The sequence below is a fragment of the Thunnus thynnus genome, chromosome 24, assembly GCF_963924715.1.
Source record: "Thunnus thynnus chromosome 24, fThuThy2.1, whole genome shotgun sequence".
NCBI lineage: Eukaryota > Metazoa > Chordata > Actinopteri > Scombriformes > Scombridae > Thunnus > Thunnus thynnus.
In genome coordinates, this window is record NC_089540.1 from 489,883 (window position 1) to 511,785 (window position 21,903).

The 21,903-nt window shown below is 38.9% G+C and overlaps 1 protein-coding gene across 4 annotated transcripts in view; it reads left to right on the forward strand.

Annotated features, from left to right (window-relative positions):
* Positions 1-21,903, forward strand: part of runx1 (RUNX family transcription factor 1) — an 84,168-nt gene that overhangs the window by 52,817 nt on the left and 9,448 nt on the right. For 3 of the 4 annotated variants that reach the window (XM_067582906.1, XM_067582909.1, XM_067582908.1), the window contains 5 exons: positions 203-354; positions 498-608; positions 4,041-4,197; positions 12,733-12,837; positions 15,907-16,104. In XM_067582906.1, the coding sequence (XP_067439007.1) occupies positions 203-354; positions 498-608; positions 4,041-4,197; positions 12,733-12,837; positions 15,907-16,104 (723 nt within the window). The remainder of the gene's footprint in view (positions 1-202; positions 355-497; positions 609-4,040; positions 4,198-12,732; positions 12,838-15,906; positions 16,105-21,903) is intronic. The other variant, XM_067582907.1, reaches the window with a different exon arrangement.

A 21,903-nucleotide genomic window follows, 5' to 3' on the forward strand; every position in this document is an offset into this window, starting at 1 on the left:
TATATATATATATATATATATATATATATACACACACACACACACGGTATTTACAGATCCTTAAAATGATTTTTTTAGTAATTAAAGGTCTGATATTTGGCTGTATTTGTTTATTCTACCACTTCAACATCTCCAGTGTGGAGATATTTAGAGCAGCATAAACGGAAATATAATGAATGTAACCTCATCTGTTCTCTCCCAGACCCAGCCCCCGGCCGGCGTTACACTCCCCCCTCCACCACCCTTGCCTCGGGGGGGAAGATGACCGAGGCCCTGCCCTTGGGTGCCCAGGAGGCTGGAGGTGGGGCCGCTCTGATGGGCAAACTGCGCATGGCCGACCGCGGCATGGTGGAAGTACATACAACTCTAAAAATACACTCACTGAAATTGTCATAACATCCAATATCTAACACTTCCTGTCAGCTCCCTGTTGATACTCTAAAACTCAGCACAGTTCATAGTTGGGGTTAGAAGGTGACTGTGTGTGTTTTTTTCAGGTGATCTCGGATCATCCAGGAGAGCTGGTGAAGACAGACAGTCCCAACTTCCTCTGCTCTGTGCTGCCCACACACTGGAGGTGTAACAAGACTCTGCCCATTGCTTTTAAGGTGTGTATGTCAAGCACAGTTCCCATTCCCTTTATACTTCCGCTCCGCTACATTCATCTAAAAGCCATAGTAACTTAACAATTTAAGATTCTACAAAACACATTATTAACAAATAAAATATGTTTCATTCATATATATTAAATAGGTAGAAAAATGAGCACCGCCTTGGCCAGCTAGAACATTAAAACGCTGCTTACAGTAATAATATACATACATAAATACATACAATAATATACATATAACAATATAACATGTTGAAAGGAACTATTCTACAGATGAATACTTTTATTTTTGATTTACACAGTTTATTTTGACGATAATACTTCTGTACTTTTACTTATAATGGAGTACTTTTACACTGTAGTACTTCTACTTTTACTAAAGTTTAGCATCTGAATAATTCATCCACCACTGCAAATAACAGATGTAAAATAGTTTGTCTGTATCTTTTTACTTACACACATCAAATACATGACAGGACACACCGATTAGTATTTTTATTATCAGTTACTCTGTTGATTATTACTGTAGGCCTATTTGTCTTGAATGACCGTCAGTCCACAGCTCCAACATATTCACTGTACTGGGATATAAACAAGTGTGATTCCTCGCACTGAAGAAGCTGGAACTAGAGAATGATTGATTGGTTTGTGATTGGTGTTTTTGCTTTATGAATAACTCAACCAATCAATTGATAATATTGATTATCAAAATGGTTGTTTATCAATTTTGGCTAATTTATTCATCAACCAATAATTTCAGCACTGACATCTAATTGAGGCGTTTCACAGCTGTAACTGAAAGTAATGTATTATTCTGTTTAAGCAATTCTGTTCCCTCCCTAAACTCCCTAAACAACAAAAATGTTGCTGTCCTGTGAAAACAGGACAATATCTCCTTTTCTCCTCCTCATTTCCTTTTCTTGAGCTAAAGAAAACACCCATGTTCTCAGCTTTGTGATTATGTATTTTACAGACTATTCAGTTCGATTTTAAATGGTTTGTTTTACTCAAAAAGAAGGTGAATTTTCTCAAACTCACCGTATTTGGAGATACATGGATTTCACTAGAAAGCAATGAAAAGTCTGATCAGGGAATTAATGCCATCGCAGGTGTGTAAGCATCTGATTTCTGGCAGAATATGATGCATCAAAGTATTTTCTAAGACAATCTTTTTTTCTTTCATTCATTTTTATGTATATTAGTGAAACAATCTATCATCAGTGTTTTACATGTACAGAACAGAAGATATGATGGCTTGAATATTTTGCAGTGTATTCCCTCATGTATCGATGTAAGTGGATGTGGACGGCTTTCCTGCACTTTGAGACAAAATGCATTTGTGGAAAAGCAGCTTTTAGCCACAGAGCTGAAAACAACTGATTGATTTATTGAGTTTTATGCATTAGTGTTCGCACATGCATGTATGTTTGTGTTTGTGTGTGTGTGTGTGTGTGTGTGTGTGTGTGAGTTTGGTGCATTATGCATCATTATGGAGTGTCATGAGCAGATGTCACTGCCTCTTACTGACAGTGGATGATTCTTATGATGCACACACACACAACATCATTGAGACACACACACACATTTTACGTAATATTGCACATACGCAAATGTAGTTGCATACATGACGACACACAAGCTTAACTGTAGGTACACACACAGGTACAGTATGTATGTATAAACAGGCATCTGTTTTAAGAATGCACACACACAAGCATACACACACACACACACACACACACACACACACACACACACACACACACACACACACACACACAGACCTTGGCCTGAGAGCTTCATAATTGTTTCCTTTATCTTGTTTATTCTGCTGGACTAGTTTCATGCTCCATTGCTACCAGTCTCTCTTGTTTGACCGAGCCAAATGTGTGTGTGTTTGTGTGTGTGTGTGTGTGTGTGTGTGTGTTAGTGCGCTCTTTCCTCCTGTCCCAGTTCTTGAATGTAAACTATCTCCAGGCTAAGACCCATATTTTCAAACCCAGCAAGTCAGCACAGCTTTACTAGAATTTCATTGATTCACATTCCACTGCAGGCTCAGATCAATACTGTCATTTGCTGATTATAGGGACATCAACTTATTGAAATTTTAACTCAAGACCATTTAGATTGTAAACGTGAATATCACGAGCGAGTATTCCCAGAAATTCCTTTGATTTTAAGGAGATGATTAAGGGGGAAATCAGAGGTTTAACCAAAAGCTTAACCCAAAGGTGTCCCATTCATGGGGCAGCTGTGGTTACTCTTCTGGAGAGCTCAGGGTTACAAGAGAAACCATCCATAGTACGGTATCTGTGGTGGTCATTTGCACACTGATGGTTGAGTGTGATTAGAGTTAATATGGAAATCGGCCTCCCTCGCTCTGTATTTGCGTAGGTGTGAAGGAGGAGAATGTGCTCTCTAGTGCGCTGAGCGTCACACATTTCCATTTTACGCATGTGTTTCGGGAGAGGTTAGATTTTCAAAAAGGAAAATTATTTACTTTATTTCAAAATTTCCATCTTTTACAAGAAATTTGAGAGCTCAGAGGTCTAAAGCTGCTTGTCTCTCTATGTGACTTTGTATATTTATTTAAGACCAATAAAACTGACCCTGGATGTAAAATCTGTTAACCCCTTAGCATTTCATGTCCACCTTCCTTTAGATACATGAGCATGAGCTTATGCAAACTTCATTATCATCTGATAGATTAGGGCCCCTCAGTGACTAACAACGGATCAGACTGTTTGTTCTGTGCAGCTTCCAGCTGTGTAACCCGCGATGGTCTCAGTCTTGGAAATACTGGAAATGCTGGAAATGCTGCTTGTCAAATGCCGCCAAACAGAAATATTGAATAAACAACCATATTAGATTAGTTTTTTAAAAATGCACCATCCTTATGCAACCAACATGACAAACTAATGAGTGAGGTTCTGTTCCAAGAATGGATTTTTAATTATTTAAAAATGTCAATGGGATCTTGAATGAGATTTTCTTACTTCTGGAACCTGGAAGCTCCAGTTTCACTTCAGCTCTCTGTTCTTCCATGCTTGCTTGCATCCCCCAGCGCATGGTGGGCATTGTAGTTCCAAAACTCAGTCCATGTTTATCCTAATTAGAGAGTGATAAATAGAGAGTGATAAACTCCATGGATGTTATTAATGTAATTATTAATCCTTGTTCTGTTTTGCATTATCAATACAGTTTCAAGTTCAAATTGATAATATAAGCTTTGCTAGGACACCAAAACATCCAGGCCCACCAGAAATTGCCACATGAGCTTATTTGTCATTATTAGAATATTTTTAGTATAGCCTACAGCTTACATTTAATTTTATTTTATCAAACAGAGGACACAGTTTCTAAGAGACTTAAAAGGGACATACATCCAAATACTCCTCTTCTCTCCTCCTGTCTTCCATCATGTCACTAGGTGGTTGCCTTGGGTGACATTCCTGATGGCACCTTGGTAACAGTGATGGCGGGAAACGATGAGAACTACTCAGCAGAGCTCCGCAATGCTACGGCGGCCATTAAGAACCAAGTGGCCAGATTCAACGACCTGCGCTTCGTCGGCCGCAGCGGAAGAGGTACACACACACAACAACACACAAATACAAAAAGAATGAAAATAAGTGTGCAGATTTTGCAGTGGCCTAATTTAAAGATGGCAGAGTACTGTATGGGCTATATTGGCATCAATCCAAATAATACTGAAAGTAAAATCTTGCTAAAAATTGAATAGGTGTGTTTTGGATAAATTAGGGGAAGTACATCTGAATAAAACCAGTATTCACAGCACAACTTCCTCGTAACACCCCATTCAACGTTTACCTCACTCTGCCTCTCCCCTCTCTCTTTAACGGACACACTAGACTACAGTTACTCTAAATCAGTCGCAGGCAAATGTCCAAACTTATCTATTTAAAACACCAGTCCTGTGTACACAAGCTTCGCTCACACACACATTCACAAACACACATTAAAGTGACATGTACTCCCCAGCTGAATGGAAATATAGGAATAACTGTCAATATTTGACAGATTCGACAGTCCTGCTGCTAAAAAATGGGCATATTAATAACTCATGTGCAGTAAAATTCAAATGAAGAAAGTTGAGGAGTAGAAATTTGTTTTCATGCAAATTTAACAGCACAGAGTACAATGAGGTTCATTTTCCCAGCACCTCTCCATCTGAGGAGGATTTAAAGATATGAAACGTGTTGGTTTTTTAAAGTAGATTAATGCTTTGAGACTCATATATCTTTGTAGTTATTAGCTCTGTTTTCATTTTATCTGCATCTATTTCTTATATGTTGTTTTCATATTCCAATACAGAGGAATGAATGATCACTTTACATTAACAACATGTGGGGAAGGGACCAATGGTGGACTCAGGCTGTCTGAGGGGCTGGGTGAAAAAATATAAAGGGCACCTGATACATTCAATGGGCCCCATCAGCAGAGAACAACGATGCATGTTTAGTAAAAAGGGTACATCCCCAATTAAGGTTAACATGTTATGCAGTGACTCAGAATATAAGGAAAACAACACTTTTGTTCTAAAAAGGATTTACATTTTAAACATTTATTTAGCAAACATCTCTGTAATAAAATACACAGAATGGGTAATGTTCTAAATGTTTATTTCTCAAACACATCTGTAGTAAAAAGATGGTACTATTAACATTTAACAACAATTAACTATTTTAGTCTTGTCAGGGAAGCCAGAAGTAAGATTGGTGAACTCAAAGGAGAATTCTTTTGGTCATGAGTTTGTTAATGTTAATGACATTATTGCGGTTAATTGAGATTCTTGATGGACAACAGCAGACGATCTGAGAGCCGTCCCTCTCCACATCTGTTTATAAGCTGGGTCTTGATAGCTTCAATTTGGAGAATTATTGCTTGACTGATGCAGTTGTCACTGTGTCATTTTCTTTAGGGCACGTAAGCATAGCTTGGACATTGCTGGTAGGGAGGGCATAGGAAGAGTGGAACACCTTAAATTCAATGACAATACTGTCTTCTTCCATGTCATAGAATCAGCATACATCCTTGAATGATTGGGCAGCTCTGACATTTTGTTTTGCCTTTCCAGTTACTTGGTGTGGTAAGGCACTGACAGCACTAGAACTGCACTAGCCCTCTTGCCTTTTAACATGTCCAGGAACAGGTTTAACTTCTACTGGGCATCCCATCTAATTGCTAATGGCTAATGCAAACATATATATGCATAAATGTAAATATGCCCTTTATCTCTCGCATCTCCACCCTTGCCTCATGCTGCATTTTGCAGATCCCTTTGTGTTGTCTTCAATTTTCTATATCTGCTTGGCATTCTGTAATTGTAGGGTAACCCAGTGCTAATCTCCCTTTTTACAAGTGCAAGTTAATCCAAGCTAAAAGGTTGTAAATGCATTTTGACTAAAGAATACGCTAATGCTCTAATGATTTCCTGACTTAGCTGTTAGACTCAGGGGAACCTTAAATTGCACTTTTTCCTTTTTTTTTGTCAACTAGAAGGGCAGAACCTTCAGCTCATCCAATTACAACGGCAACTCAATGGCAGTACATTAGATCCATTTCATTCAAAGGGTATATGTTTTCTAGTTTTTGGGGGTTCTTTACAGGGCTCATTTTCTTGCACTGAAAGGTAACCCATGATGGCACTTCATTCCAGATTGTCACATATAGGGGCACTCTATAGGGCATTTCATCCTGATTTACCTGTAACTAAGACAGTCATTACAGAACTTTGGTATGTTTTCTCCTTTGTGTTGGCCCCTTAGAGGGCATTTTATCATACTGTGGGGGAACCTCAGAGCACTTTCGCTGTATTTTTTGTCCTCGGGGGCATACTTTTTTTTTTAAGGCTCTGTAATTTCCTAAAATAGCTGTTAGCAACCGTTACTCAAACTCAAACTCAAACTCAAACTCAAACTCAAACATTTGGAGACTATTTTCAGTGGTGGATTAATACACATTTGACACTCTAACGAATATTTAGAGCAGCAGGACAGTGTATGGTCTTTTGTTGTACTAATGGTGCCTTTTTAAAAAAATATAGATTGCCAGTGATGCCCCTCATGTGACATGACGGGTGTTATTAAATTTTGTTTGTAGTAGGGGATTCTGTGTTGTTTCAAGAGCTTTTCCACCCTGATATCTGGAAGAAACTGAGAATACTTTGAGGGTTTAATGTATTGTATGATAACAAGCCACATAAACTCAGTGTTGGGAAGAGTTTCCCCACCTCAAACCTCTTGTCATTAACTGTCTGTGTGGGAAGTGGTGTGTCTAGCTGCTGACACCAATGAGCGGTTTAGCGGTTTGACTAGTGGTTTTTCCGTGTGTGTGTGTGTGTCTGTGTGTGTGTGTGTGGGTGGGTGGGGGGATGGGTTTCAAAGTTTTTAAACTTAGTCATCATTAGTCAGTGTTCCCTGTTTTGCTGATGCACTTAGTTACAACACACAAATACTTATACACATGATTTGTTCAGTATTTACACAGTGTTTACATCAATGTAGAGCTGCTCTGTGGATTTGCATATCAGTAGCAGCTTTACTCATGAGTGAATTAATTTGTTTTGAGTTTTTTGAGTTCAAAACTGTCCTGATATATATTTGAATAAATCCTCTGAGTTTCACAACATCAACAGTGATCTGGGATGAAATTGCTCATTTGGTGATGATGTCACAAAGTCAGGGAGTCAACTGTTTCCAGGTTGGTAAAATTGTCTGAAAAATGTCCACACTAAGCTGGCAAAAGTTGAAAACTTTTTTCTCGCTGTTTTGGCCACATTAAGGGTGATTTAAGGGATCTCATGAGGTGTTGTTTGATCACATCAGATGTTCAAATTCAAATGTTACAAACTATAAACACACTTACAGGCGGAGTGAAAAGCCCATACAGAGAGGGGAAGGAGACAGGAGAGACTCAATATCATTTAATACGGCGATAATGGTACATGATTTCAGACATTCTCTCCTGGGAGACAGTCATAGTGTTGCTCTCAGCTGTTCATATGAAAACTGACTGATATTTGTGTGATGAGCTAGAGAGAGAAGTTGAAGCCTAGACTCCTTTCTCATCTCTACACAGCTGGCCAATCACTGTGTAAAGTGGGTGTTAATGTCGATTTGTCCATTTTGGAAAGTAACAGAAATGGCCATGCACAGCAGTTGCAGGGGGAGGTGGTTTAATGGGCTTTTCTACACTCCGACAAGCATGTCTGAAGGAGTATATAGCCACCTTAAGCCAGCTTTACTCACACCTGAAAGTGAAAATTTTCTAAACTGGTTTTTAGAGTGAATATACATATCCATGTTCAGACTGACAGCAACGCATGAAAAAATGCAACCCACTTATACATTTCTCAGATGCAGTGGGCTCCGGCAAAAAACGCAGGGTCATGTGGCACTATTACTGCAATGCAGTGTGGCCACTCACACATTTCTGTTAGATAGTGTGATTCATGTTTACCTCAACACCATGGACATGTTGTTGCCATGACAACTTGAAGTTGTAAAATGCTGTCTAACTTGTTTTATATAAATTTGTTCAAGAAATGTGGTCAGAACAGGTTAAATGTAATACAGGACATCTTATTAAAGCATCAGAATTGTTAAATGGGTTGAAACCTACCTTTAGTAACAAAAAACACGCTTTTTAAAATTAGCTAGTTCTGTCACATTTGCTGACCAGGCACACTGCCATTTTGGAAGTGATGTCATGGGTACACAGATTCACACATTGTCATATGACTGCACCAAGATGTTCAGTAGATGTCACTTAGGGACTTCATGAGTTAAAATCAAGGATAAAGCTGTATAAGGAATTTTCCAGAACACTGTAAGGGTGGATGACACCTGTGTCACCATGGGTTAAATGTCATTATAGCTACACATTAACCTGTGTTATTGTTTATTTTCTCAGATGACTTAGCAATTATAAAATAGTGAAATAATTTTACAAGCACTGCTTATACACAGATTGCAAGTGGCATTTGCAAGTTTGTGTGTTCTACAGAGCTCTTACATGCTCATGCATGGGTCACAAGTTTCTCTCGATTGGGTTAGAAACATGTCAAAATATGCATAATGATCTCATGTTGCAAATCAGAATATGTACAGTATGTTGGAAATGCAGTGAAATGGGTCCCTGGTTAACATGTAGAAATTAAATAGTGAGTTTGGCTGAATTTTGAATTTGGATGAAATAGCATAAGTGAAAACAGTGTTTTACATGTTAACAGCATTTTCAGAGCTTTGAGAAGACATACTGTTAGGGAAGTGAATTTGGAGTAAAATAAATAGCAATAAATGGCAAAAAGAGAACTTGTTGACAGATGATGAAATATCTATCAGGTACTATCACCATATATGTCTTTGCTTGTGTGTGTGAGTGTTTGTGCACATATGCAACCAGTTTTTAGTCTCTCTTTTAGTTCCTCTTTTACGCGGCCCATCATTTTTCTCTTTCACAATATCTGACTATGTATGCACACACACAGACAAACACGTCGTTGTTATTCGGTGATGGTGTAAATAAGAGATTCTGTCAGCATGGCTGAGAAAAACTGGGTGACCCCGAATCAGCAAGCCCTAACATGATGCACACACAACATGCACCTCACCTCATGTGTGAAATCCGCTCTCATCTACAAAGTGTGGCAGAGACATAGGGGTGATTAGAGAGGAAGTCCCGGAAACACACTCATATATGGGGGGGGGGTGATGCGAACGGCTGGCTGATAGACACAACAGACACAAAGACTTCAGCTGTTCTCTTCCTACTCCTGTCTCTCTCTATCACCCAAAATCTCTTACTGTAAACTCTCTGTAAACTGCCTGCACAAAACACACTCCTGTATCTCCATACTGTATACTATTTATACTATACAGTTTATATACAGCAGAATATACAGTCTACCAGTGTTATGTATTGGTGTGTATCACTGGGAGGACAGACGACAGAGAGATAGAGGAAGGTTTTAGGTGATAAAACACCCTCTAGTGGCCGTCAGTATGCAGATAGAGTTGTCATACACAGTAAAAGACGGGTGCACTGCAAACCACAACAGGCTCTGTTGACAATTTGTGCTACTGTGGCATGGTTTCCACTTAATTTCAATGCAGCACAAAAACAGCACATGCCACATATGCTAATTTGAATCAATGGCTTGTACAGGAAGTAAATGGAGTAAAAAATGTACCAACAGCATGGCAAAACAATAGAGAGGAGACTTTGACATTGATTGTCATGGCTCAATCCAAGTTCAAAGGATATACTATAATGCCTTCACCAACCACATCAGTCAAAGATTCAATAGATTGAACACACCCTAAAACACACCCTTTCTTATAAAGTATTTACATTTTTCTATTTTTCAATAAATGTACTGCTAATCCTATTCATGCCACTCAACAAAAAATTCAGTTCTTCCAGTCCATTATGCTAGGAAATTATGCTCATATTGGACTATTGCACACCAGACTATTAATGTCCAGTGTAAATCGTAAAGTAAGGGTATGAAGGACTGTGCAGTGTATAAGATTTTAATGCAGGAGATCAGAGATAGCATCCTGTCACAGACCTGTAATTAACATTAGCTTTTTTTTTATTAACCTTAACCATGATTTATTATTATCCTAACCTTAAAGTCACCCTCCATTCAAAATGTGTTACTAATTGTTACTTCACTGTGCAGTGAGGGGCAATGAGCAGATGTAACCAAGAATTTACAGAACTTTAAGAAACAAGCTAATTGAACATTTTTTGCAAAAAAAAAAAAAAAACAAGCAAACAAACAAAATCAGACACAATTTATTTTTAGAAGAAGAGTATTTGAATGTGTCTGCAAACATGTTAGGAGTGGATCTTCAACTGTGTGTTTTAGGCACTTAATATATGTTTTAGGTGCCTATCCATACTTTAACCTTAGTTAAAGTATAGTAAGGTTGCCATAACCATGATCTTTCCCTAACTTAAACCATCCCACTGTATAGCTGTCATGCAAAATGATTGTAGAAATGAATAATTGCAAAAAAGATGGACCTTGAACGTCATAAAATATGATTTTATATAATCCAGGGTTTTGCAAAATTGACAATATCAATGTTCAGTTGTGCAAAAGGGTTACATCTCTACTACCTGCAGCTGTTTGACTATCAGCAGTTCCTTCAGAGCTGAAATGTTTCTACAGATTATTTTACAGCTGTTGTATTTTGTTAACCAATTTAATTGTGTGTACTTTGGAAGGGGTCAATATTAAAATGTAATAATGTAATCAAACTGAAATTTTATTTTCCATCTGTACACACGATGTATAACAAAATTTCATAAGCCATCAGTGTTCTTAGCACCAATATAAGGGGAATGTGCAGAGAGAGAAAAGTGAGAATAACACCTGGCATCGCCCACATGTGTCTGTAGTGTGTGTGTGTGTGTGTGTGTGTGTGTGTGTGTGTGTGTGTGTGTGTGGCATCAGACTGTCTACATGTGGTAACTTTACTCTAGCCCTGGCACACAATAACAGTGGTGGTCTGCATATGCGTGTGAGAGTGTGTGTGTGTGTTTGCAGCAGGCACAGTGTTGAATGAGTGCTACTTCCAATAAGGCCTTGACCCCCCCCAGCAGAGTTCACACACACACACACACACACACACACACACACACACACACACACACACACACACACAAATAGTCCTATAAATGTGTAGTAAAGACAAGGGTTCCATTGAACGTATATTTGTTCTCAGATATGACTAGGCTTCAACTGATACAGTTTTTTTAAGGCTGATATTTTGGGATTATACCATGGTCAAATAAAACTTGTTTCTCATTGGCTGCCAGGTGTCCTTTAAAACTGTATATTGGGACATGTCAATTATACTTCTGGTCAACCTGTCTTCCCTTTTTAAATCAGTACTGAAACTGTTTAGGCTGCAAAAAACCTTAGCAGCACTGCCAATAAAGTAACTGACAGATAAAAGATTCTCACATTAGCTCAAATGAATTAGAAACTAAAAGTTTTCCTGTTTTCATTAATGTGGCAAGTGACCGTGATTCAATTACAAATGATGCACTCCAAGGAGTCCCAACTTTTGGTAGACTTTGTCTTGCCTACCGCATTATGCATAACCATTTAGCAGCTGTATTTACATCAGAGGACACTAAAACTCTTAACCTAAAGTTTGGATAATAAATAATCCAGTTGCATCACATCCACGATATCAGAGGTATACAACAGTTATTAGACCAGGTCTGACTTTTAAACATTTACTGGTTGCATTTACTGGTCTAAAGGCCTATTTAGAATAGCTAAATCAATTCATTTCAATGGATGTACCATGATGAATGGATTTGCAAGAGTGGGTGAAGCAAATCTGCAGGAATGTGCAAATGGTTGTGTTGAGTTCAAGTTTGGTGAACTTCGGCATGCAAATTTGCATTGTTGACCAATATCAAACCATATTGACCACGCTGACCTTTGAGCCAACAAACCAGGAACAGAGGAAACAATTGTGATTTATCAGGTCTATGTCACTTCTCAGTTATACTGAATTTAACCTCCTCTGTAGCAGAAGCCTCTAGCACAGCCTATTTCACAAGGATTTGTGGACAAATTTTGTAATGCTGGTTTTAACATTGAACAAACATAGAATGTTGTCTGTGATAAACAACAGTGACATCACTCAATTCAGTGACCTTTCACCCTTCATCGCAACACTACTGGATGGATTATTCTAACAAGGTCTTTCTTTTTCTTCATCATGTTGTTTTTTTATGTGTATGTGTGTGTGTGTGTGTGTGTGTGTGTGTGTGTGTGTGTGTGTGTGTGTGTGTGTGTGTGTGTGTGTATGCGTGTGTGTGGTGCCTGGTTTAGTCCTGTCCAGGGGTCTATGATTTACATGACTTAATGCATCAAGCAGACCAAGAGCATGTTGGAGCAGAAGGGAGGGAAGAGAGTATTGCTTTATAAAGATCTAAAGACTGATTCAACTCCATGTTTTCCATTCCATTCTATTTGTCCTTCTCTTTTCTTTTTCTCATCTTGTCATCTATCCTCCCCCCTTCTCTCTCCCTGTCTTCCTCCCCTTTTCACTCTTTTCCTCTCTTAGGGAAGAGTTTCACTCTGACCATCACAGTGTTCACCAACCCTCCTCAAGTGGCCACGTACCAGAGAGCCATAAAAATTACAGTGGATGGTCCTAGAGAGCCGCGACGTGAGTGAAATTGACACATACGCACACACACACACACACACACACACACACACACACACACAAATGTTAACATTTTGCTCCTCAGCAAATAGTAACACATGAGGTTCAATTGTGGTACCCATCTAATTCTCCATTTACATGGATTCACCTGTATACAACTTCCACAGCATACATTTTCATTGTCACTCAACTCATCACAGATCTAAAATGCTGCACAACTAACTCAAAATAAAATTAGATACATTCATAGTGAAGCATCTTGTCGTTGTCTTTGAAACATTGCGATCGCCAGACATTATGCAAAATCCTGGATTTATATTCAGTGACTTTTTTTTAACATCTGATGCTAACGTTTTTTTAAATTTTAGTTTTCCACAATATCTGCACATGGCAGCTACAGTCAATCTATCAATCAATTAATCAATTTTTATTTATATAGCGCCAAATCACAACAAAAGTCTTCTCAAGGCACTTTTCACATAAAGCAGGTCAAGACCGTACTCTTTAATTTACAGAGACCCAACAATTCCCCCATGAGCAGCACTTGGCGACAGTGGTAAGGAAAAACTCCCCTTTAACGGGTAGAAACCTCAAGCAATAACAACAATCATAACAACAATCATAACAATAACGACAATGACACAGCAGCAGCCAGGGAAGGATGCCAACAGGACTGTGAAAGACCGCGAAGGCTCGGCCCAGAACCCAGGGTTTCCTGTAAGATGAGAAAGCACAAAAAGAAAAAAAAAACTCCGGGGATGAAGCAAAGTTAGTGACATGCATTGATGTTGCATGAATGCATACAGATGGAGAGGAGGAGGAGGAGAGAGGAGCTCAGTGCATCATGGGAAGTCCCCCAGCAGTCTAGGCCTTAACAATAAGCTTTATGAAAAAGGAAAGTTTTAAGCCTACTCTTAAACATAGAGAGGGTGTCTGCACCCTGGACCGAATCTGGAAGATGGTTCCACAGGAGTTCCACAGTATGGTTAAAATTTGGGAAACACTGCAATTATAGCACATTAATATGGTTAAGTTTTGGTGAAACACAACAGTGGTTAAGTCTAGGAAAAGATGGGGTTTATAGTCAATAAAAAGGTGAACGCTTATTTTAGGTCTGTGATAGAATGCTAACTTCACTCTCCTGTATGTCTGACGCTCTTCACGTCCATCCACTGCCTACCCCTAACTTTTCTCCCCACTTATTAAACAACACATTAGCTTCTTAGCAGTGAACATAAACTGTGAGGTGCGGAGTCATCCAATAGAGACAGAGTGCAATTAAGTCCCGCCCATCCCGGAAGGGAAAACAATTCATCGCTACATCTTAGCATATACAGTATAACAGGTTTCAGCATATGCTATAAACTACCTTTTCCTCTTTGGTAGACATAGGGTGCTAAAATAATCTTTTGACATGCTAAATTATAATGTTTCTAGCTAGCTACTGGCATTTTGTTATGGGCATATTTCCTGTGTATACTGGGCTATAATACAGTGTCACTTGCAGTGGGTCAACAGCCTCATATGACTTGTTAGAGGCAACAACTTTTCATTTTACTTCCAAAGAGACTCATTTTAGTGTCTACATTAAGTCTGTTTTGCTTCTTGCCATGTGTTCTTTCGCCATGAGTCACAGCCCCCTTCATCTAGCATTGATGCCGTTAAATGAACACTCCTGGACTGTCTGTGAGTATTATAAGTTCTGCTCAGACAGCAGACTGAGAACATACCAAATTTGGAATACTTTGAGCATTTGTACATTGGGGTATACTGCCATAGAGAGAAGGCACAAATGGTATTGTAATGCTTATCCAAACCAAGGATCTTTTCAAAGCAGTCCACTACCCCTATGAAGTTTGTCCATATTTGATGATTTTACACCTCATGAAATTACATCCAAAGCCAGTGTTTGTATCAACATGCTTGTGTGGCGACAGGAATAAGCGGAAACAGTACTAATAGTAGAAGTATGAGCAGTTGGAGGAGACAGTAGAGCAGAAATAATAATGCTCCTTCATCAAGATCATTCGCACTATGCACACAATTCATGTAAAAATATGAGCATAACAGAAATAATCTTAATTCACTATTTATAGGCACAGATGAGGAAATCTTTTTCATGTTGAATATTTGCCTGAAATAGTTGGGACATGGCAGTTATTTAGTCATTTTATTTACGTGCTGGCAAAATTGTTCTGTATATAGAAAGTACAGTAATCTCTTTATTTGATCACTTAAAGTTATATTTTACATTATTCATAATATAACTAACTAACTAAAAACTGAGTGAAGACATCATATCCCTGCAGTTTAGTGAGTCAATAGGAACCTGATGCAATACTGAGTTCCTCTCCCACTCAGTGTGATGAAACATGGGGATTTCTGATGGCAAATGAAAGCAAAAAGAGAAGAAAAATAGATTTTGCTAGCAAACACTAATGTGTGTCATATGAATAATTGTCATGTTAAATAGAAGTGAAGTGAACTGGGCGACACTGGTCAGACGAGTCAGGAGTGTCGAGAAGTGACAGAAAGAGAGGAAGACTCCTGCCAGCTCCGCTCAGCTGTGAATAACCATCACTCGTCTCTAACTCGCCCACACACACACACACGGTATAAATACACACACATGCACACTTCCCCCATTGGGAGGAAGTGCCTGTAACTGGAGCTTATTCTCACTGCTTTGAAGTGCAGCCAACACCACAGACAGCGTGACAGACCACCACATACACACACACACACACACACACACACACACACACACACACACACACATTTACACACACACACAGGGAGACAGCCAGACCCCTGTGCGGCGCCCATCGTCAGATTCCCGAATGCAATAGCAGACAGAGTATGTTAACATTGTCGAGACATTGTTAAAGCCTGTGTTGGGTCGTAACTGTTACTGTAATCCCTGGATTATGTAATCAGATTACAAGCATAAAGTGATCTGCTCACAAATCACATTTAGATATCTTTGTGTTGCACACTTTGGGCATTTTCAAGTGAAACTGCAGATATGTGCTGCTATATATAAATAATTTCATCTTATCTCTCTCCAAGGTCATCGTCAGAAGATGGATGAGGTCAAGACTGGCTCTCTGGCTTTCTCCGAGAGGCTAACGGAGCTGGAACAGCTGAGAAGGAGCTCAATGAGGGTGACACCTCCTCACCACCATCAGCCCTCTGCCAACACCCGCCAGTCTGCAGCGCTCAACTCTACCACTTTCTCCAGCCCCACACACGCTCAGATAACTGCTGGTAAGAGCCAAAAAGATGACAGTATTAAAGTTTACATCTTACCATCCTCAATCAGGAAGACTATCATTGGCATTCTGCTATAGAGCTGAAACTTGGTTCAACTGCAGGAACCAATCAACTTAGATGTGAACCAAGTTTTGACAAGCTGCATTTATCAGTGTAACCTCATGTAACATAGCATGATTTTAGGCACTGATTAATTCAAATAGTCCTCTGGAGAAAACAATCACAACATTAAAAAATAATGTTAGAAAGCTGGAAAAGCTTAATAAAGTTAGATTTTGAAAAGAGGCCAAAGAGGGAAGTTTTTCATGTTCTTCATTAGAAGGGAAAAAGACACTAATGATTGGTTTGATGTATTCTTCAAAGTTCAACATCTATTTTGGTAAATAACATTCAGAATTATCTTTTAGAAAGTAGGACATTCACAGGATTAACATGGGATGGCTAGTAGAAAACAAATACATTGCTAATGTTAGCTTGTAACTCAGTTCATGTGTAAAGACATGTCTGAGAGTTTCCTGTTTTCTAAAAGAAGTTTTGAAGGTCTGCATAAATGACTGCCTCATTGGATTGTGTTTAAGCCCACAGAAGCTGCTGCAGAATAGTTTCTCAATGCTAAGAGCTACAGCTGTTGCTAAGAAGGTAAAATGGGTCAGCCATTAATTGTAGGGTTGGTGGCTAAATCCCCCACTCCTCCCATCCACATGTTGAAGTGTTCATAAGCATGACAGTGAACCCCAAATTGGATAAAAGATAACATATCATCTGGCCAGCAGTGGCAGCACTGAGCACACTGCTGCTGAGCAAGCAGCAACCTCTCAGGCTGAAAAATGAAGCCAATGTGGAAGTGCCAAAAACTGCAGTTTGTTGAGTGGCCACTCAAGGCTGGCTCCAAAAGCAAGTCAATCCCTATAGACCCCCATGTTAAAATGCAGAAAAAAATCCCATGTTAAACTTTACAGCAGAAATAAACATGTTTACAGCCTGGTACAAAAAACGGTTTTGGTCTTAATTAATAATTTCCCTGTTCATGACAACTGTACGGGGGGTGAATTTTTTTACAACTCACCCATTTAAATTTTATTAAGCCATAAAGTTATGCATAATTAAGGACATGGCTGCTTTGAGTGACAGGTCACTAGCTGCTAAGTGGCTTGTTTGAGCAACCAGGCTTCATTCCACCCGCCTCAGCTCTAGCTATTTGCTCATTTTGGATTAACCGGGAGTTAGGCAGAGTCAGGCACTACCAAGATGGCGACGGCCGGAGCTGCCCACTTTGAGCTTCAAAAGTAGCTACAGCCATATTTTTTACAGTCTCTGCTGCTGAACAGCACTCCAGTGAGTGTGTAGCTTAATGCTATACTGTCAAAGAACAACAGTACCTTTTTCTGCTTATACTTCATCCTTGCAGTGTGACTGCCACTTTCATTTACTGCTGCCACTTAAGTGTGACTTTTGGGTGCTTCATACCTTGAGAGTTATCCTGCTGTCACCTGAGGCTGCCAATGCTCCACACTTAATTTAGCTGTAAACAATATGTATGCTGTAGTTTAACCCTGATCCTGAACACTCATACTAAGTATCACAATCCTGGATCGCTATCCTCTGTAACGCAGACATTTAAGTCATGGAGCAGCTCATAAAATTTGTTACAAGGAGAATGTTAAAAATACAAACTCACCAGATGGTAGACAGTCTTCTTATAGACTTATAAGGTGGATATAAAAGACGGGAGGAAAATGTTTTTAAAAAGCCCAAAGAATAAGGTCTTTTACATTAAAGTCAATGCAAACTATGTGAAATCAAAGATGGCGCTGGATGTCCTCCTCACCCCTGACTGGAGTGCTGCTCAGCAGCAGTGTTCTCAGTGCTGCTACTGCTGGCCAGATGATATGTCTTTTATCCAATTTGGGGTTCACTGTCTTGCTTAGGGACACTTCAACGTGTAGATGGGAGGAGTGGGGGATTTAGCCACCAACCCTACAATTAATTGAGCAACAGTCATAGCTTTTAGTATTGAGAAACTATTCTGCAGCAGCTCCTGTAACACAATCCTATGAGGCAATCATTTATGTAGACCTTCAAAATTCCTTTCAGAAAACAGGAAACTCTCAGGCATCTTTACATGAGAACTGAGTTAAAAACATTAGCAATGCATTTGTTTTCTACTAGCCATGACATGTTTATCCTGTGTATGTCCTACTTTCTAAAAGAAAATTCTGCATGTTATTTACCAAAATAGATGTAGAACTTTGGAGATAAATCAAACCAATCATTAGTATCTTTTTCCCTTCTAATGAAGAACATAAAGAACTTCCCTCTTTGGCCTCTTTTCAGAATTTAACTTCATTTTGAGAATGCCAGTGATGCCAGTAGACTAGATGGTTGCTTTAGTGTATAATGAGGTGGTGAAGTTAAAGGTTAAACTGGTTATGGATTTCTTTCTCTGGAGGCAACAAGCTTACAACTCTGCACAGTACATTTTTGGATTTTATCTTATATTTGTGACTTCTTGCATGAAAACAACATCTATTAGCGTGAATGACCAAATCATTTTAGCAAATGATTCAACTATCTCTCATATAGTAATTGTTTTTTAGGTTGCAGTCACAATCCTTATATACAGACTGATATGACTAAAAGCAACCAGATTTTTAACAGTGGCCTTGGAAGAAATGTCTTCATCCTGCCACCTGCCAACACTAATACTGGTTCAGCAGTACTGCAGTTGGCATCCATGCTGCCAAGCACCAATCAATAACTACCAGCTGAGTGTTGAAGCTAGTTTTAAAATGCCTTAAGGTCCTTAAAGTAATAGTTGGACATGTTACTTAGCTTGACATAATACTCGTTCACTTTCTTGCAGAGAGTTTGGTCAGAAGATTGATAACACCCATTGTTAAAAATGAAGCAACAGGCAGGCCTAGCATAAAGACTGGAAGCAGGGGGAAACAGCAAGCCTGGGTCTGTCCAAAGATAAAAACATCTGCCTACCACTTCTTCTAAATGTTGCTGATTAACACATTATAAAAAATGAAAAGCTATGGTTTTATGAGTTTATGTACCAGACAACTTCTTGGAGGTTTTGTATGGATTAAACAAATGAGATATAAGTTGTTAATTAGTGAGCTTGAGATGTGCTGGTAGATGGATATTTTTTATCTTCAGACAGAGCCATGTTAGGTGTTTTCCCCCATTTCCAGTCTTTATGCTAAGGTAAGCTAACCATCAGCTGGCTGTAACTTCAACATATTTAACATATTTGACAGACATGAGCACCAATAAAGCACCAATTCTCTCTCTAGATAATGTACTTACAATGTAAGTGATGGGGGACAAATTGCACAGTCCTCCTTCTGTACAAAAATATATTTAAAAGTTTATCTGAAGCTAATATGAAGCTCCAGTGCTGAGTCAAATCAAGTAGATATCTGTCAACATTACAGTCTTACTATATTTCCCCTGGAGCTCAACAGGGAAACACTCTCCAAGGAAACACAAAGAGGGAATTTGATGCTAAAAAGACACTGAGGATTTTGGCCTCCATCACTTACATTGAAAGCACATTTGGAGGGGATCTTTTAATAGTATGAACAGGAGGAATGATTACAGTGAGGAAAACCTCTTCCAGTATTCATATTGGCACCTGACTGTTGTTTTAAGACACACTTGAAAAATTGTGAACCTCTCCTTAATAGTCTGTGCACACCACTGAAGAAGATGAAGATTTGTCTGGTTATTACTGAATACAAGATCATTTACAAAATTTAACAACAGACAAAAACATTACACTGTGTGTGTGTGTGTGTGTGTGTGTGTGTGTGTGTGTGTGTGTGTGTGTCTGTTTCCCAAAGTTGCCCATGGCTTACTTCAGCTTGCATCAAACCTCAAACCTTGTTCCTCCTTGTGGTTTAAGTGATATCCATTGTGGTATGTGGGTGTGCATGTATGTGTGTGTGTGTGTGTGTGTGTGTGTGTGTGTGTGTGTGTGTGTGTGTGTGTGTGTGTGTGTGTGTGTGTACCTGTGAGAGTGTGTCTTGTGGTTGCTGTGGATACTCTGTGTGGCCCCAGAAGTATCTGTTCCTCTACTGCCTTCAGTGGTAGTGACGCAGAGTGTGTTTACGCACGCATGCACAACTGTTGAAGTACAGTTAGAAACAGTGTTTTTTCTATGTGTTTGCATTTGCATGTGTGTGTATCTCTAAGTGAGGAAGCAAGTCATGCCTTAAGGAGGAAATGAGAGTTAGCTGGCAGGAAGTGCTTCTGTGAGAAAAAAATTTGAATACTGAATGTTTAACTGTCAGAATTTGTCTAAAACACCTTGCATTCCTCTAACAAAGAATTCTCATTTCATTTCATGTCTGGTCCACCACTGCTATGATGGATATGATGCATATTGTGGCTTTGTTACTGATTGTTTAAGGAAAGCCTTTGAAGTTTATAATTCAGTTTTGGGGGGACTTACCTTTTGCATGCAGTTTAAAGATTTGTCTAACTGTGAGATTAAGTTTAGTTAAATTCATGGATGTCTAAGAGATTAAAAGCAGCTCTCTTCCTCCCCATAAAACACAGACATAACATCTATGATGGGATCTGTCAATCCAGAAAACACACCCTAAAATATTTTAATATCTACTTCCGAGAACATTTATTCTTAAAACCAATACAAGACATGCATTTGAAAAGGCAAATGTAATTGAAAGTGTAGTTGTCCAGAGGAAAAACCTTGTTTTTGTACTTTGAGAGACAAGTCAGGACTTTTTAACCCCTTAACAACCACCCTTTTTACAGAATTTTTGCCTATTTGGCAAACCCAAATGGAAAAGCTTATAACAGAAGAACTGTAAGGCCACAATGCATGTATTAGGCTTCATTTGACAAGTGACATCTTCTAGTTTCTGGAAATGTGTTTGTTTAGCATGTGGCTAAAACGCAAACAAAACTACATCACTTCAAATAGGGCTCAAAAAAGTGTTTTTGGTCCTCGTCTATCGTGAGTCATATTTGAATAACAATAATTAAGACATGCTTTATGCCAGAACTATGCAGAACACCATATACCTTCTACATCTTGTCAACCTGTATAAAATTCCAGACCTTTAGGCCTAACCTTATGGGAACTAGGGAGTTTTTAGTTTGTGGTGTCACTGGTGTCCCTGAACCTCTTGAATCATCTCCAATTGGCCAAATTGTGCCAGTTGCTTTTACTCATTACTGTGTGATGCAACTGCTTACAACTGGCTTAAGTAGGTTGCCGGCGACCCGGTGGATTTTAGGAGGTTGAATAGAATTCAATCTAGTCAGCTCTGGACCAACTTATAACTAACTTAACTAAATTAACTACATTTTTTGCAAATGGAAGAGTAAGCAAAAATGTTCACGTCTGCTTCATTGTGCTAACTTGTCAATCAGAAGAACACATCACAGGTGTGATATCATGAGAATCATGTGGTCACAACTCATCACTGTGCAGTTAAACAAATTCACAATCATGTAACTCACACAGTCAATTACAGTACATACGGAAACTTCAAACATAGATCAAATACATATGCAAATATGCAAACAATTTTTACAATAGATATAGAATGACAAAAATACAAAGTAGACCTCAAATCAAATTGTTTCCATTGTTTTGGGGGTAGTCACGCTGAGCCATGACTCCATTACACAGCCCTGCAAACTAAGTAGAAAAGTAAAGTTAAGTAGTTTACCTGTTGGAGGTGTGCTGGTTGTATGCAGCTCTTCACCAAACATCATCATCACTGTAGCTGTTTCTGCTTGTACTATTCCTCC